General features: G+C 36.9%; 1 protein-coding gene across 1 annotated transcript in view; it reads right to left on the bottom strand.

Moving 5' to 3' along the window:
• The window catches only part of HCN1 (hyperpolarization activated cyclic nucleotide gated potassium channel 1), a 392,337-nt gene that overhangs the window by 333,405 nt on the left and 40,772 nt on the right, over nucleotides 1-18,160 (bottom strand). The window contains exon 2 of the mRNA XM_025434848.3: nucleotides 4,677-5,100. Coding sequence (XP_025290633.3) covers nucleotides 4,677-5,100 — 424 coding nt within the window. The remainder of the gene's footprint in view (nucleotides 1-4,676; nucleotides 5,101-18,160) is intronic.

Genomic DNA, 18,160 nt, shown 5'->3' with positions numbered 1-18,160 from the left:
AGTAATTGCTCGCGAGTAAAGAATGAATATTCCCTTGCAATTATTTAATGGATTTAGAACATGGAGGATTGCCATGTATTTAGGGAATAGGCATGCTCTGATGACCTTTCTGAACTCTGTGTTCATGTGCAAGGAAATTCAAAGGCAAAGTTGACACTGCCTGTTTTCTATAGACATTTATAGCCAGCCAAAGAAAAGGAAAACACATATAAATAAGCATTAGCAACAACACTATCAACATGAACGATTCCAAGAAGAGCCAGCAGAATTGCCCAAATTCTGACCATTACAGCCCAGTCCATCAATGTCAAATATTTTCTGAAGATGACTTTGAGGCTAATTTTTAAAGGAGTGATAGAACAAAAGAAAACACTTTCCAAATTTGAGGTGTGGCACATGCAAAATTACCGAAGCAGAAAGACTCATTCTCTGCAAGAACTGTAAAACTAAAAAACAGGAGAGAGTTGTTGGGTACAAATATGAAGTGACAGTAGCGAAATAGGGAAACAGTTTGCTGGAGAGCCTTGAAGGCACAGCAAAGAAATGCAGATTTGATGTGATAGGCGATAGAGAGCCTCTCTTAGTTTTAATAGGGGCTAGGTTTAGGAAAACACTGGTGTTTGCTTATAGCAAATCTTTAGAATTTGATGTGTTTTCCGAAAAAATGAAAGTAGTTAGAATATGTATTGTGTAATTATAGATAGGCAATTTATAGCAAGAGTTAGTTTCTGATTTAAACCAATTAAAATGCTAAAATTAACCAAGGACAGAAACCACAGTCTGCATTAGCTCCCTGTGGAATAAATTTCCTTATTGATGCTGTGTTGTTAAACATAATTTGTATATAAACCTATCTCTGAGCTAACATAAAAATCTAATATTGATTGCTAGAAGAGCATCTCAATGTTGCAAACATTACTCATCTAAAATTACTATAGACATATATGAAGTTCAGAACCATAAGCCCTCTTCCTGCCTCAAAAATGGATCTAGTTAATTATGGTATTTCTAAAATCTACACAAGGAAGATTTAGGGAACAAGAGACAGTAATACAAAATAAAATATTATATGTGTGTGTTCCAAAGCCATAGTTATACAAGCATCATGCATTTCCCACACTTTTTTCACATTGCTCATGAAGAATTTACACTTTATGTGACACTGAATCCTACAGAAAGATAACCATTATAGAGAAGCATTTCTCTTTTCAATTACTATTTCCTAAATCTCAAATAATATCAAGGGTTATCCCTCTTTGATAAAATGGCTGATATCAGCAGCTGAGGGATTTAAGGTTCCTAGAATTTTTCACCTTTGCTGGCTGAATAATCTCCCATTTACTAACCTCTTAATCTACCTTTCATCTCTTCTGGGCTTGTGATGGTCCCAAATTGTTACTAATATTCTATTTTATTTCCAGAGATTTCCTCACTTTGTTTCTTTTAGGTCACAGAGAATGGGTTCCCCCCTGTGACAGGTGATAAAATAACACTCCAGCTTGAGTCACTCTTCACCTGAAATACAACATTAACAACAATGACAAATTAAGGGATTTTTTTTTCCCAACCAAAATACAAGAGTGGGAAAAATATACCTTGGTTTTCTGGAGATTATAGGAAAAGGAATGTCCTGGCCTGATTCATCTAAATTGCCACAGATTTTCACCTCACCTGGCAATATATATATATATATATATATATATATATATATATATATATACTCTCAATATAGCTTCAGAGAGCTCTAATTTTGCATCTTAAAGCCATTGATCTTATAATTGCTTTGTGAAAATTAACTTCCTTCCTGACTCTTTAATTCCATGTGTTTCATAAACAAGTTGGTCAAATCACCTCTTTCCTCCATTAGCCACTACATTCAACTTTAGTAATGATAGTAACATAAGGACTAAATTTTAAAGTTTCTGTATTTCATTCACAATATTTCTCTAATTTATTTGGCTTTGGCACTTCTTGTTGTTTTTCAGTTGAACTAATTCAGACCGAAAAAAAAAAATGTATCATTGAAGATGGAAGCAGTTTCCTATAGAAGGCAGCCACTTTCTTTGGGAATGATTCATTTAGAACAGTGGCAGCTTCCAGACTTCACACATTACTTCCCCAAATTTGCTGAATTTAGCATTAGCCAGCTTGGTACTAAAACACTCGGAACTCAAAGACATGTGGGTGAACTCACATCTTCCTCTGCAGTCCTATTCCAAATGCTCACAGAGCAAAATCTTCTGGTTTATTTGTTGTATTTTTTACAGTAAACATATCCTGTTGGGCATTTATAAAAATCAGGTAGAGATTTGCCAGTTTGGAACCATTCAAGTTTCTCTGTGCTTTTGGTGTGAATCATATAGGTAATAAAATAATGAATTTGTATTAAATTCTGGATTAATTATTACTGTTTCTTCTTTGTTTAGCAATATTTCTAACAGGCATTTAATATCCATGATATATGAGATTTTACACAGGATATCATATAATCAAGAAAACATTCTTCATTTAAATGAGCTTACAGTTTATTCATCATCAAGGTCATTTGTTTATGAGAAAGATCTTGCCAACTCACAACTCTAGCCTCAATGTGTTTGGATACTAAATATCTGTGAGTGCATATTAAATTGCATTTTACAGTAATGATGGCTGTGAGCCAATAATCCTGAATTATATCATGGCATCTTTAAAACACCATCATGTTACACAGATCTAGGTGACTATAACTGCTGCCAGGAACCAGAGGGCAACAGTGTAAGGAGTGTCCTCTTCTGTGACTGCATGGCCTGCCATTTTATCTGATAGGATACCATCTGTTCATCCTGCTGCCATTCTCTAGGGTATTTGGGTTAAAGCTACAAAACATTGAAAATAGTCACATTGCCCACTGTATTTTTAATTGCCTGGCTATTTATAGCAGTAACTTTTCCTTTTACAGGATATTCGTTAAAAAAAATGTTACTATGTTTTAAGAGTTAAGTAAATGTTCAACTCTTGTGTTGCATAGACACAATCTTAGAAGAAAAGTTTCCTACAATTTTTCATTCAATCTATAAAATGGTGGAATATTAAGGTATTTATCATTGAAAGAGGGTATGTTATAGTAAGAAACTATATAGTTTTGTGGTCAGGAGCATTTGCTCTGAAGTCAGACTGCCAAGGTTAGAATTCTAGCTCCAGCCTTTACTAACTCTATAAATGTGGGTAAGCTACTAGGATTATTAGGAAAATGAACAAATCCATGTAAAGAATAAAATACATTATTTAACATATAATAAGCCCTCAATAAATATTAACTATTATTATCAATAATCATCTTGGTTTGATATTAATCTCAAATATAATAAAGTTTAAGAACCAAACATTTATTACATTTTAGATGGATTATGCTATATAGAGACATTTTACAAGATGAATCCAATTTCTGAAATATGCTTCATTTGATTTTGAATATAATCCATATCCATATTTTAAGAATGTTCCATTTTTATGCCTTTCAGCAGTGTCTTATGCAGTGTTTTATTATTGCATGTCATTTCCTGAAATCCTGTGAACCAAAATGTCATTGACAAGCACACACAAAACACTGCTACAGTCTCACAGAAAGCAGAACTAACGTTCACAGAAGTTCCATTTTAGGACTTGTTTAAATCTAAATTCCAAAACACAATTCTTCCTAAAAATGTTAAAAAGCATTTCTGTAGCTAGTAAAGCAATAATTAATCTATTGCCAGTACATTGTTTTCATGAGTCTAGGTTTAGGCACTCTAAGTCTTTTTGATCTTTGTTTTATGCAAACAATAAATTCAGGTTATAATTAATTTTAAAAAGTAGACTTAGAAGGAAAATCAAGTCAAAAAGGTTATGAAGCAGACCCTGGATTTAAGGACATAAATGATGGTACATTTAACTCAGATCTTTGGAAACTCCAGTTGGCTGAGTCCTTTCAGGTCCCACCAACTGTGTAAGAACAACAGATGCCCTCTTTAGCAAAATATTGGCCAGATTCATTATATTTATTCACTGTACTATTTGTGTTTTCTATGTAATAATTTCCCTCCTGGGTATGCTGTTTTTCAGTATTTTGAAATGAATTAATGGGGAGAAATTATAATAAATAATTATAGGCAAAAGCATAACACTGAGCAAATTATGCTAAAATCAGTCTACATGTACAATCGGAAATACTTTTTAAAGTATGTTTTCTTCAAATGCAAATTCTCGAAATTTCAATATTAGAGGGAACGTAAACTAGATTATCTCATAGAACTAATGATACAAACTAGATTAGCAATCAGAGCCTACACATCTTTGTCAAAGATGGTACATGATGCGTATTCATGTTAAATAAAAAGAAACTTCCCATGCTAAAAGAGGGATTGCATTGGTTAGGATAAACATTTCTTGATTAAAGAGGATTTGTTTTTAAAAAGAGACTTAACTGGCATAAAACAATTATTTTGCAATCACTATTTTTTTCAGTTGATTCAAATCCAGTATTTGACCATACCTTTTGAAGATACAAATATATCACTTATGCACCAAAAGGAATACATAGAATTTCCTTCTTGAATTTCATAAAACTCATTATACATAGCACAGGTGTTCATCTTAAAAGTTAGAGTTAACAATCTTATGATATATAGGACTTTAAAGAAGTAAAAGATATGTCTTACCTCTTCCCACTGATGTATGTATCTAATTAACCTTGAAAGTCGTAATAAACGCAAGAGACTGAGAATTTTTGTAAACCTCACAATGCGAAGTGCCCTGGCTGTCTTGTAAACTTCTGAATCCATTCCTTTTTCTACAATGAGAAAGATATAATCCACTGGGATTGATGAGATAAAGTCAACCACAAACCAGCTTTTTAAATAATTCATCTTGATCACTTTAGGGTCCAGGATGATTTCAGAACTGTCTTCATTGACAGTGCCAGTCCTAAAATTCATTATCAGGTCCAAAAGGAAAACTGTATCTGATGCCACATTGAAAATAATCCATGGTGTTGTTGTTTGTTCTGTAAAGAATGTGATTCCAACTGGTATGATGACCAGATTTCCAACCATCATGATAAGCATTATTAAATCCCAATAAAACCTACAACAAATAAAAAAAATCAGATTTTAAGATATAGACAATAACCATTCTTCCCATCATAAAAATATTACTGACTTATGGTTAATAAATGAGTAAAAGAACAAAGTGTTTGTTTTGTAAATAAGGTAACGCCTTCAACGGCTATAAATTTAAATCTAGGTAAATTAATATATTTCTAAAGCAGAGCATTGTGTTTATAGAATTCTAACAATTATTTGATATGAAGTGTTACTGAAATGAATTCAAGAACACTCATTGCCCCATATATCCGGTAAAAAAGCAAAGACTGCCTCCCCTATGTTAACATGTAATATATAGATGGAAATAAAAGAGAAGTATAAGACCAGAAAAGCCAACTTAAAACACCATTTTTTTGAAGATTCTTTAGAGACACTTTGAAATACCTTATATGTCAAATTACCCATCAATCATCAATTAGAATAAATACTAAAATGCTGGTACACTAAAAATATTGGTACTAAAAATTTATAGTATCTCTAGGAGTACAGATTAGGTCAACCATAAATTGCAGGCTAGCCCATGGCTTTACAGTACTCCAAATATTTATGCTTTCTTCTTTTTTAGTTTGAAATGAGAAAACTAATTTTGTTCTGAGGCTAAAAATTGAACAGACCACTTTAGATTTTAAATTAGAATCTACCCAAACTCACATTTTTATCACTATTTCACTGAACAACTACTTTAAATATATTCCCACTCTTTTTTCAAATAATTCTTTCTTAAATTTTCTGACAATTTTCAACACGTCTATGATTACTAGCTACTTTTTGAAACATTCTTACCTCATCTTATATTAAAATTGGCAGAAAACCAATATAATATAGTATAATATATTTAATAGAGTATAATTAAGTTCATTGAAGATTATTATAATATCATTTTCATGCAGTTTATTTAAAATCTGTTGACACTGTAGTGAACTGACTAGGTAATAGACTACTTATATTTGTTACAGTATACTTATAAAAATGAAGAAGCGGATCAACCATTACAACCCTATAATCATGAAATAGTCTCCAAAATCATGAGTTACTTCATCCTAGTCATAGGTATACTCCTCTGGCAGTTTTGTTGTATAAATGAGGTAAATTTCTTTTTTTTTTTTTAAAGATTTTATTTATTTGAAAGAGAGAGAGCATGAGCAGGGGATTGGAGCAGAGAGAAAGGAAGAAACAGACTCCCCAAGCAGAGCACGACTTGGGGCTTGATCCCAGGACCCTGGTATCATGACCTGAGCCAAAGTCAGATGCTTGACACTGAGCCACCCAAGTACCCCAATGATATAAATTTCCATGACAGAAATTTCTGTTAACCAAGATATCTTTATCTTACATTAATTTTCCTATTTGGACTATTTGAGCTACATTTTGGCAAGGTATACAATTGCATAAACCTTTCAGTTACTATTACTCCTGATTATGAATGACTTGGGATAAAAGTAGTAGTGCAAGAAGGAACTATAATAGGGCTTCTCTCCCCTTGTCTCCAACACCCAGGATTATGTAAAAAAATAAATGTTTCTCATGGTGAAGATTTCATCAGTCTTTGTGTCAAAACGTACCTACACCTTTATGGACAAGTATATACATACCCATGTCAATCGTATATCATGCACTGTCAATTTCAATGACATAACTTCTCTTTTATCCCCCTCCTCTTTTAATGGAAATGCAAAATGTGCCATTTAATACACCAAGGATAGGGGAGAGATGTAGAGGAGACGCAATACTGTTATAGCTATTTCACAAAGAAGTGACATCATTGAACTCTAAAATGAAACCATGTGTGTCCTGAGGATTTTCACTTTTCTGGACACTGTTATCAGTCTCTTCTGTGAGCTCATCTTTCTGCCTTCTCCTTGAAGGCTATTCCCCTGGGTTTCACGCATAGTCTTTTTCTCTTCTATTCTACACATGCTCCTTGAGCTATATCACACACTCATCCATGTCTTTATGATTAATTCATAACTAATGATTCCAAAAGCTCCACCTCTGGTCCATTCCTGTCTTCTATGCCTCCTAACCTCCTCATCAGCAGCCCATTGAATCTATCCTCATGCAAATCTCACACACACGTCACAGCAGGCATATGCTCAAACTCATCACCTCCCCTCTTGTATAGAATTCTCACATGTTCCCTATGCCAGGGAATGGAACAACTCTATACCTTACTTGCAAGCCAGAAACCCTGGAGCAATCTTAGAAAACTCCTGGCCTTAAATCTACTCAATCTCACATTCGGATCAGTCACCAAGACTGTGGTTCTAACACCTACGTATAAGTTGTATTCATCCATTTGCCCTTTACAATTCCCACTGCAACTATCTTCAAGTAGAAATTCCTACCAGCTGTTTAATTTGGAGAGAAGTTATTTAAATTCTCTAATCCTAAATTTTCTCATCTGTAAAATGAAGATTATTATAGCACTAAATGTGTAGAGTTTTACAGATTAAATGAAATGATATATGCAAATCATAAATCTTGGCATTTAACAAACTGTGGTACACAATGCTGGTGGCCTACTTAGTATTCATGTACCTTTCCTTACCAAAAGAAAACCAATTTTGGGGGAAGCAGCCAGAAGCCCATTAAAAAATACTTTCTTTTACAGACATCCTTATATTTCTCTCATTAAGACAGAAGATATTTTTAAAGAAAAAAACATATTTTATCCCTCTTACTAAATAGAAATGAAGAGGATAAAGTGCCATCTATTCATTGTTGGAGCAATAATTTTTATCACACCATAGCTTTTTATTAGTGGTACTTATTATGGTCTGAAACCATCAGAAATCTCATTATCAATATAAAGCTCCATTAAACCTTATAATTTCCTTTTAAAGTATCACTGATTCTATTTTACAGACATAAACACAGATCTTGTTATAGACTTTGCATAATATAACACTTTCTTCAGTTAACATGGATTCATTCCTTATCTAGCCAAGGAAAATACAGTTGTCACCCACTCTAAAAGTATGATATAACTTCTGTTTTTTTCAGCAAAGAATATGTTCCTGAAAACTGACCTCATGAGACTCTCTTGCCTACCTGCCCACAAGTTTCTTTTCTTGACTCTCTGTTCTGAAAATGTTGCTTGAATACTCAGGGCTCACCCTTTTCTTTAATTTTCAATTTTTTAAGTCTTATACATGTCATTATGGAATACTCTTTCCTATTCATTCCTCTTTCTATTCCCACTGATATCTAGTTTCAGCAGAATTAGTTCTTGCTTAGAATAGCTCAAGTCTCCTGTCTCTGGAATCTGACCAGTTTTACCCATCAATCCCAGAGCAACTTATCTAACACATAACTTGGCAGGTCAAAAACCATCAATGACTCCCTTAATTAAGTAAAAATAACTCAGCCTTGTTTTCAAGGCACTCTATAATATAGCCTCCTCCTCCCTTCCCAGCCTCTTCTTTAACACGTTATGGCAAGAACATCATTTCTTAAGTGAGAAAGTACTTATCCTTACCTTGCCATCAGGCTCACCTAGGTACATGTACAGGAGATACAGTTTCCTCCAGTCTATTTATTCTTTTTCCTATTAGCATTCTATCTACCTTCAAGCCTGAGTTTCTTATTTTTTTTAAACCTCAGAGCAATATATATTTTCAGCATGGTTCTTATTTTTCCTTTTGTTTACTAATTATTTTTGTTTTCTTCTTTTTTAAAGATTTTATTTATTTATTCATGAGACACAGAGAAAGAGAGAGAGGCAGAGGCAGAGGCAGAGAGAGAAGCAGGCTCCATGCAGGAAGCCTGATATGGGACTTGATCCCGGGTCTCCAGGTCTCCAGGATCACGCCCTGGGCTGAAGGCGGCGCTAAACCACTGGGCCACCAGGGCTGCCCAATTATTTTTGTTTTCTACATCATTCCTGGATTTAAATTCTTTTAAAATTTTACTAAGTTTTTAATTTCAATTCCAATATAGTTAATGCAAAATGTTATATTAGTTTCAGGTATACAATATAGTGATTCAATCATTCTATGCAGTGCTCATGGATTAAGTTCTTTGAAGTTCAAAATTGTATTTTTATCTTCTGTTTAACTTCTACAGTAATGTAGGCAACATCTAAGATAACAAATACTAAAAGATATATTAACTTAATTTTTAATAGAAACATACACTCAATGGGTATATTTAAATAAATCCTTTTTGATAAGACACAGAGTAATTAATGCAGCAAATAACTTCTTATATTTTATATAACTCTGGATTTTACTAATTGAGGGGTTTTATAACATAGAAGACACTGTAACAAATTTAAAAAAGGAAACAAAGAGATTAGGAACATGTTCTGAGGTTATATAGCCTGAAAACAAAAGCAGTTTTGGATTTGACACTTGGTTTGGTATATTATAAAATCCATCTCCTTCTATTCATCCTGCTTTAGAGAGAATATTTGTAAAGGATATTGGTTGGACTTTATTTTTTTTAATTTATTTTTTATTGGTGTTCAATTTACTAACATACAGAATAACCCCCAGTGCCCGTCACCCATTCACTCCCACCCCCCACCCTCCTCCCCTTCGACCACCCCTAGTTCGTTTCCCAGAGTTAGCAGTCTTTACGTTCTGTCTCCCTTTCTGATATTTCCCACACATTTCTTCCCCCTTCCCTTATATTCCCTTTCACTATTATTTATATTCCCCAAATGAATGAGAACATATAATGTTTGTCCTTCTCCGACTGGCTTACTTCACTCAGCATAATACCCTCCAGTTCCATCCATGTTGAAGCAAATGGTGGGTATTTGTCATTTCTAATAGCTGAGTAATATTCCATTGTATACATAAACCACATCTTCTTTATCCATTCATCTTTCGTTGGACACCGAGGCTCCTTCCACAGTTTGGCTATCGTGGCCATTGCTGCTATAAACATCGGGGTGCAGGTGTCCCGGCGTTTCATTGCATTTGTATCTTTGGGGTAAATCCCCAACAGTGCAATTGCTGGGTCGTAGGGCAGGTATATTTTTAACTGTTTGAGGAACCTCCACACAGTTTTCCAGAGTGGCTGCACCAGTTCACATTCCCACCAACAGTGTAAGAGGGTTCCCTTTTCTCCGCATCCTCTCCAACATTTGTTGTTCCCTGCCTTGTTAATTTTCCCCATTCTCACTGGTGTGAGGTGGTATCTCATTGTGGTTTTGATTTGTATTTCCCTGATGGCAAGTGATGCAGAGCATTTTCTCATGTGCCTGTTGGCCATGTCTATGTCTTCCTCTGTGAGATTTCTGTTCATGACTTTTGCCCATTTCATGATTGGATTCTTGGTTTATTTGCTGTTGAGTTTAAGAAGTTATTTATAGATCTTGGAAACTAGCCCTTTATCTGATACATCATTTGCAAATATCTTCTCCCATTCTGTAGGTTGTCTTCGAGTTTTGTTGACTGTATCCTTTGCTGTGCAAAAGCTTCTTATCTTGATGAAGTCCCAATAGTTCATTTTTGCTTTTGTTTCTTTTGCCTTCGTGGATGTATCTTGCAAGAAGTTACTATGGCCGAGTTCAAAAAGGGTGTTGCCTGTGTTCTTCTCTAGGATTTTGATGGAATCTTGTCTCACATTTAGATCTTTCATCCATTTTGAGTTTATCTTTGTGTATGGTGAAAGAGAGTGGTCTAGTTTCATTCTTCTGCATGTGGATGTCCAATTTTCCCAGCACCATTTATTGAAGAGACTGTCTTTCTTCCAATGGATAGTCTTTCCTCCTTTATCGAATATTAGTTGCCCATAAAGTTCAGGGTCCACTTCTGGATTCTCTATTCTGTTCCACTGATCTATGTGTCTGTTTTTGTGCCAGTACCACACTGTCTTGATGACCACAGCTTTGTAGTACAACCTGAAATCTGGCATTGTGATACCCCCAGATATGGTTTTCTTTTTTAAAATTCCCCTGGCTATTCGGGGTCTTTTCTGATTCCACACAAATCTTAAAATAATTTGTTCTAACTCTCTGAAGAAAGTCCATGGTATTTTGATAGGGATTGCATTAAACGTGTATATTGCCCTGGGTAACATTGACATTTTCACAATATTAATTCTGCCAATCCATGAGTATGGAATATTTTTCCATCTCTTTGTGTCTTCCTCAATTTCTTTCAGAAGTGTTCTATAGTTTTGAGGGTATAGATCCTTTACATCTTTGGTTAGGTTTATTCCTAGGTATCTTATGCTTTTGGGTGCAATTGTAAATGGGATTGACTCCTTAATTTCTCTTTCTTCAGTCTCATTGTTAGTGTATAGAAATGCCACTGACTTCTGGGCATTGATTTTGTATCCTGCCACACTGCCGAATTGCTGTATGAGTTCTAGCAATCTTGGGGTGGAGACTTTTGGGTTTTCTACGTAGAGTATCATGTCATCAGCGAAGAGGGAGAGTTTGACTTCTTCTTTGCCAATTTGAATGCCTTTAATGTCTTTTTGTTGCCTGATTGCTGAGGCTAGGACTTCCAGTACTATGTTGAACAGCAGTGGTGAGAGTGGACATCCCTGTCTTGTTCCTGATCTTAGGGGAAAGGCTCCCAGTGCTTCCCCATTGAGAATGATATTTGCTGTGGGCTTTTCATAGATGGCTTTTAAGATGTCAAGGAATGTTCCCTCTATCCCTACACTCTGAAGAGTTTTGATCAGGAATAGATGCTGTATTTTGTCAAATGCTTTCTCTGCATCCAATGAGAGGATCATATGGTTCTTGGTTTTTCTCTTGCTGATATGATGAATCACATTGATTGTTTTACGGGTGTTGAACCAGCCTTGTGTCCCAGGGATAAATCCTACTTGGTCATGGTGAATAATTTTTTTAATGTACTGTTGGATCCTATTGGCCAGTATCTTGTTGAGAATTTTTGCATCCATGTTCATCAGGGATATTGGTCTGTAATTCTCCTTTTTGGTGGGGTCTTTGTCTGGTTTTGGAATTAAGGTGATGCTGGCCTCATAGAATGAATTTGGAAGTACTCCATCTCTTTCTATCTTTCCAAACAGCTTTAGGAGAATAGGTATGGTTTCTTCTTTAAACGTTTGATAAAATTCCCCTGGGAAGCCATCCGGCCCTAGACTCTTGTGTCTTGGGAGGTTTTTGATGACTGCTTCAATTTCCTCCCTAGTTATTGGCCTGTTCAGGTTTTCTATTTCTTCCTGTTCCAGTTTTGGTAGTTTGTGGCTTTCCAGGAATGCGTCCATTTCTTCTAGATTGCCTAATTTATTGGCGTATAGCTGTTCATAATATGTTTTTAAAATCGTTTGTATTTCCTTGGTGTTGGTAGTGATCTCTCCTTTCTCATTCATGATTTTATTAATTTGAGTCTTCTCTCTCTTCTTTTTAATAAGGCTGGCTAATGGTTTATCTATCTTATTAATTCTTTCAAAGAACCAACTCCTGGTTCTGTTGATCTGTTCCACAGTTCTTCTGGTCTCGATTTCGTTGAGTTCTGCTCGAATCTTTATTAACTCCCTTCTTCTCTTGGGTGTAGGATCTATTTGCTGTTTTTTCTCTAGCTCCTTTATGTGTAGGGTTAGCTTTTGTATTTGAGTTCTTTCCAGTTTTTGAATGGATGCTTGTATTGCGATGTATTTCCCCCTTAGGACTGCTTTTGCTGCATCCCAAAGATTTTGAACGGTTGTATCTTCATTCTCATTAGTTTCCATGAATCTTTTTAATTCTTCCTTAATTTCCTGGTTGACCCTTTTATCTTTTAGCAGGATGGTCCTTAACCTCCACGTGTTTGAGGTCCTTCCAAACTTCTTGTTGTGATTTAGTTCTAATTTCAAGGCATTATGGTCTGAGAATATGCAGGGGACAATCCCAATCTTTTGGTATCGGTTCAGACCCGATTTGTGACCTAATATGTGGTCTATTCTGGAGAAAGTTCCATGTGCGCTTGAGAAGAATGTGTTTTCAGTTGAGTTTGGATGTAAAGTTCTGTAGATATCTGTGAAATCCATCTGGTCCAGTGTATCATTTAAAGCTCTCGTTTCTTTGGAGATGTTGTGCTTAGAAGACCTATCGAGTATAGAAAGAGCTAGATTGAAGTCACCAAGTATAAGTGTATTATTATCTAAGTATTTCTTCACTTTGGTTAATAATTGATATATTTGGCAGCTCCCACATTCGGGGCATATATATTGAGGATTGTTAAGTCCTCTTGTTGAATAGATCCTTTAAGTATGATATAGTGTCCCTCTTCATCTCTCACTACAGTCTTTGGGGTAAATTTTAGTTTATCTGATATAAGGATGGCTACCCCTGCTTTCTTTTGAGGACCATTCGAATGGTAAATGGTTCTCCAACCTTTTATTTTCAGGCTGTAGGTGTCCTTCTGTCTAAAATGAGTCTCTTGTAGACAGCAAATAGATGGGTCCTGCTTTTTTATCCAGTCTGAAACCCTGCGCCTTTTGATGGGGTCATTAAGCCCGTTCACATTCAGAGTTACTATTGAGAGATATGAGTTTAGTGTCATCATGATATCTATTCAGTCCTTGTTTTTGTGGAATGTTCCACTGAACTTCTTCTTAAAGGGGAATTTTAAGAGTCCCCCTTAAAATTTCTTGCAGAGCTGGTTTGGAGGTCACATATTCTTTTAGTTGCTGCCTGTCTTGGAAGCTCTTTATCTCTCCTTCCATTTTGAATGAGAGCCTTGCTGGATAAAGTATTCTTGGTTGCATGTTCTTCTCATTTAGGACCCTGAATATATCCTGCCAGCCCTTTCTGGGCTGCCAGGTCTCTGTGGAGAGGTCTGCTGTTACCCTAATACTCCTCCCCATAAAAGTCAGGGATTTCTTGTCTCTTGCTGCTTTAAGGATCTTCTCTTTATCTTTGGAATTTGCAAGCTTCACTATTAAATGTCGAGGTGTTGAACGGTTTTTATTGATTTTAGGGGGGGGATCTCTCTATTTCCTGGATCTGAATGCCTGTTTCCCTTCCCAGATTAGGAAAGTTTTCAGCTAGAATTTGTTCAAATACATATTCTGGCCCTCTGTCCCTTTCAGCGCCCTCGGGAACCCCAATTAAATGTAGGTTTTTCTTTCTCAGGCTGTCGTTTATTTCCCTTAATCTATCCTCATGGTCTTTTAATTGTTTGTCTCTTTTTTCCTCAGTTTCCCTCTTTGCTATCAACTTGTCTTCTATGTCACTCACTCGTTCTTCCACCTCGTTAACCCTCGTCGTTAGGACTTCTAGTTTGGATTGCATCTCATTCAATTGATTTTTAATTTCTGCCTGATTAGCTCTAAATTCTGCAGTCATGAAGTCTCTTGAGTCCTTTATACTTTTTTCTAGAGCCACCAGTAGCTGTATAATAGTGCTTCTGAATTGGCTTTCTGACATTGAATTGTAATCCAGATTTTGTAACTCTGTGGGAGAGAGGCCTGTTTCTGATTCTTTCTTTTGAGGTGAGGTTTTCCTTCTAGTCATTTTGCTCAGTGCAGAGTGGCCAAAAGCAAGTTGTATTGGGAAAAAGAGAAAAAGAGAGGAGAGAAAGAAGGAAAGAAAAGAGAAAGAGAAAAAAAGGGAAGAAAAAAACAAAAAAAAAAGTAGAAAAAGAGAAAGAAAAAGAAAGGAGAAAAAAAGGGGGTGGGGGAAAGAAACAAATCAAAAAGCAAAACAAAACAAAACAAAAAAAAAGAACCACCGGGGAGTATCTTCTGATTCTGTGTACTTTAAGTCCCTTGGCTTCTCCTGGAAGTTGTCAGTCTAGCTGATCTTCTGGGGAGGGGCCTGTTGTGCTGATTTTCAGGTGTTAGCAGTTGGGGGAGCTGCTGTGCCCCTCCTGGTGCAGGGCTCAGTGGGGGTTGTTTACCCCGTGAGGCCGCAGGAGGAACAGCCCCAGTGGTGGGGCCAGCTCTGGAAACCTGGATTCAGCCCCCGCAGTAACCACGGAGCTCTCCGTCTGCAGGGCCTGGAGGCTCCGGGGCGGGGCCGCTGATCTGCTCAGCTGGGGCAGGAGCGTCCTCGCTGTCCTGGGCCCTCCCGGCCTCTGCCTGTCCCGGGGGGAGGCGGGATCCTGGGCTGTGTCCCGGCGCCCTGTGCTCCGGGGCCTGCGCTGGTGGATTCGCGCTCACGGGGCCGCGCAGCCCCCTCCGCACGGAGCCTCTTCCTCTGCCCGAGCCCCTCCGAGCTGCTCCCGGGGCCGCGCAGCCCCCTCCGCGGAGCCGCCGCCCGAGCGCCCCCGAGCTGCTCCGGGTCCCGCCGTGCGCGCTGCAGCCCTTAGGGAGCTCGGCGCACTCTCCTGGGTGCGCAGTTGCTGTTACTGTCCCGGGGAGCCCGAGGGCATCCCCGCCCTCCTGGGTCCTGCTCCACCTCCCCGCGAGCCCCTTTCCCCCGGGAAGGTCGGTGCAGCTCCTGCTCCTCCGGGACGGGGCTCTCCTGTCCTGGGGACACTCGCCCCGGCCTCAGCCCGGCCCCTCGTGGGGCCCCTCCCCCTTGGAGGCCTTTGTTTCTTTACTTCTTTTTCCCCGTCTTCCTACCTTGATAGAAGCGCGAACTCTTCTCACTGTAGCATTCCAGGTGTTCTCTCTTTAATTCTCAGGCCGAATTCATAGATTTTCAGGATGATTGGAAGGTTTTCTAGGTAATTTGGTGGAGACAGGTGATTTGGAGACCCTGCTCTTCCGCCATCCTGCCCCTCCCCCCTCTGGTTGGACTTTAAAGGCAGACTAGGGTTCAAATCCTAGTTCCATTAGCTCTAGGGGTTTGGGTAAGGTATTTAACTGCTGTGAACTTCAATTTTCTTCTACTACTCTGAGTTTCTCTGCAGGAAGATTGCGTGCAATGATGTATGCAAAGTGTACAGAACCTGTTATATATAGAAATTTTCTCTAAAAAACCAGCAAAATAGAGAGGGCACTCACTGGGAAACGACAGTCTTGACAATTACAGTAATCACCTAGGTAACCTTTTTACCTTATACTCAAAGTGGATAAAATAGACAAAATAAACGTATTTCAATTATAATTACTGTATCACTAATCACTATAAGTTTAATTACTAATAGTTACTTTTCATAGACAAATTATTTTTTATGTTAAAAATCCATTTACCCCTGTGAGTTTTTAGAAGAGAAAAAGTAGCATTGTAAAGATTCGTCCATGATATTAAACTTCGAGGAAATGAAAATTCAATCATCTATCTTTCTTTTTCTTTCTTCTTTCTTTCTTTCTTTCTTTCTTTCTTTCTTTCTTTCTTTCTTTCTTTCTTTCTTTCTCTCTTTCTTCTTTCTTTCTTTCTCTTTCTTTCTTTCTTTCTTCCTTTCCTTCCTTCCTTTCTTTCTTTCTTTCTTTCTTTCTCTCTCTCTCTCTCTCTCTTTCTTTCTTTCTTTCTTTCTTTTCTTTCCACTTGCATATCTCTAAGGCTTGTGGTAAATAAAGACACCTCCCCCTCCCCAACCAGAGTTCTCCAAGATCCTTCAGGTTTTCCTACTCACTTATAGTAGTTTTAGTAGTTGAAACAATCTGATGACAAATATTTCTAGCTTATTGCCTTAAAGAAATTTAAAAACTACCACATTTCATAACTAGAGGTGCATGTCTTCCAATGTGTCTAACTACGGAGTGAAAGATTCTCTTCTCCCTTGCTCTGATGAAATAAATATTTGTTGTTAAATGGAACTGAGGAAAGAACTTCTGGTTGTAGCCTGGAAATGATACCCGATTTATATGTACTTACTATTTTACCTACGGTTGAAGTCAAATTATCTGAACCTGTCCTATTATTCACTTAAGACTCGTTGCTTAAAATTATATTTTTGGATATGAACCATAAATTGGACAGTTTATAAACCAAATTATTTATCAATCTAAATAAGTAAATAAATAATTTCCCAGCTGAATTTGCTTTTTATTAAACACACAATCCTTGCAATTATTTTTCAAATTTTATTTAAAACTGTTTTAATTATCAAAAGTCCAATAGCCTGATTATTAGATACCTATCTTTTCTTTTGAATATCATCAAAACTAAATGTTACATTAGTATACAACACAGTGATTCAACAAGTCTGTTATGCAATATTCACAAGCATAGCTACCAACTGGCATCATACAATGATATCACAATACCATTGACTACACCCCCTATGCTGGAGCTTTTATCCCTGTGACTCATTCATTCCATAACTGGAAGCCTGTAACTTTCACTCCCCTTCACCCATTTTTGGCACAGATCTGTTGAGAAATGAAGTGCCTTCTCATAAATGCTATGTCCTCTTTATAGTACCATCAGTGGCAATTCACCACATCAAAACTCAAGCAGCCAATACCTGAACTCTGGTCTGAAGGGCTCTCAGACATCTTTCGTCACCATATAGCCTCACTATTTACAGACCACTCATATTAAGGTTGATGTTGTATAGGATGTATGTCTTTTCTAGGCTTTGCAAAGAAGTTTTCTTGATCAGGTCTGCTGGTCTAATGCCTTAATGTCCTGCAAGGCCACATGGTTGTCTATGGGGAGTGTGGAGTGAAGATATCAGAAAACATATATAATTCAAATATAGGCAATTTGAAGTGAAAATACGCTAATTTTCTTAATACAGTAAAACCTTGCTAAGAACCTAGATGCAGGAAAGTTTAGCCTAACTTATGGACAAAACTAAGTTAAACCATATTTGAAGACATTTGGAAGTTTTCAAGTAAATATAGCAATTTACCCAATGAAAATATGAGATGGGTAGGAGGTACATTATATTTTAGTTAATATTACATATTAAAATGAGCTAATGGTATGGGAATTTAATTCCTACAATCCAGGCAAAAGCAAAGATGTTTTTCTACCTCCCTCCTTCTTCTGTAATTGCACTTAACCTTTCCGCTGCCAACCCTAATGGCCTTATATTGGTCCATCAGTATTTTACAACTTTTGAGTTACTATTTGAAACTCTCTCAAACCTTTGGTTTCTGTGATTCTGCATTTTCATAGTTCCTCACTCATATCTATATATTAGCAGAAATTTATTTTCCTCAACCTTTCCTGACTCTTCTCCCTCCATTAAAGTAGGTACGTGATCATCTCACTCAGCTTCCCAGCCCTTCAT

This window comes from Canis lupus, chromosome 4 (genome assembly GCF_003254725.2).
Source record: "Canis lupus dingo isolate Sandy chromosome 4, ASM325472v2, whole genome shotgun sequence".
NCBI lineage: Eukaryota > Metazoa > Chordata > Mammalia > Carnivora > Canidae > Canis > Canis lupus.
The sequence above is the reverse complement of the archived record's forward strand: the minus strand, read 5'-3'. Positions and strand labels throughout refer to the sequence as shown.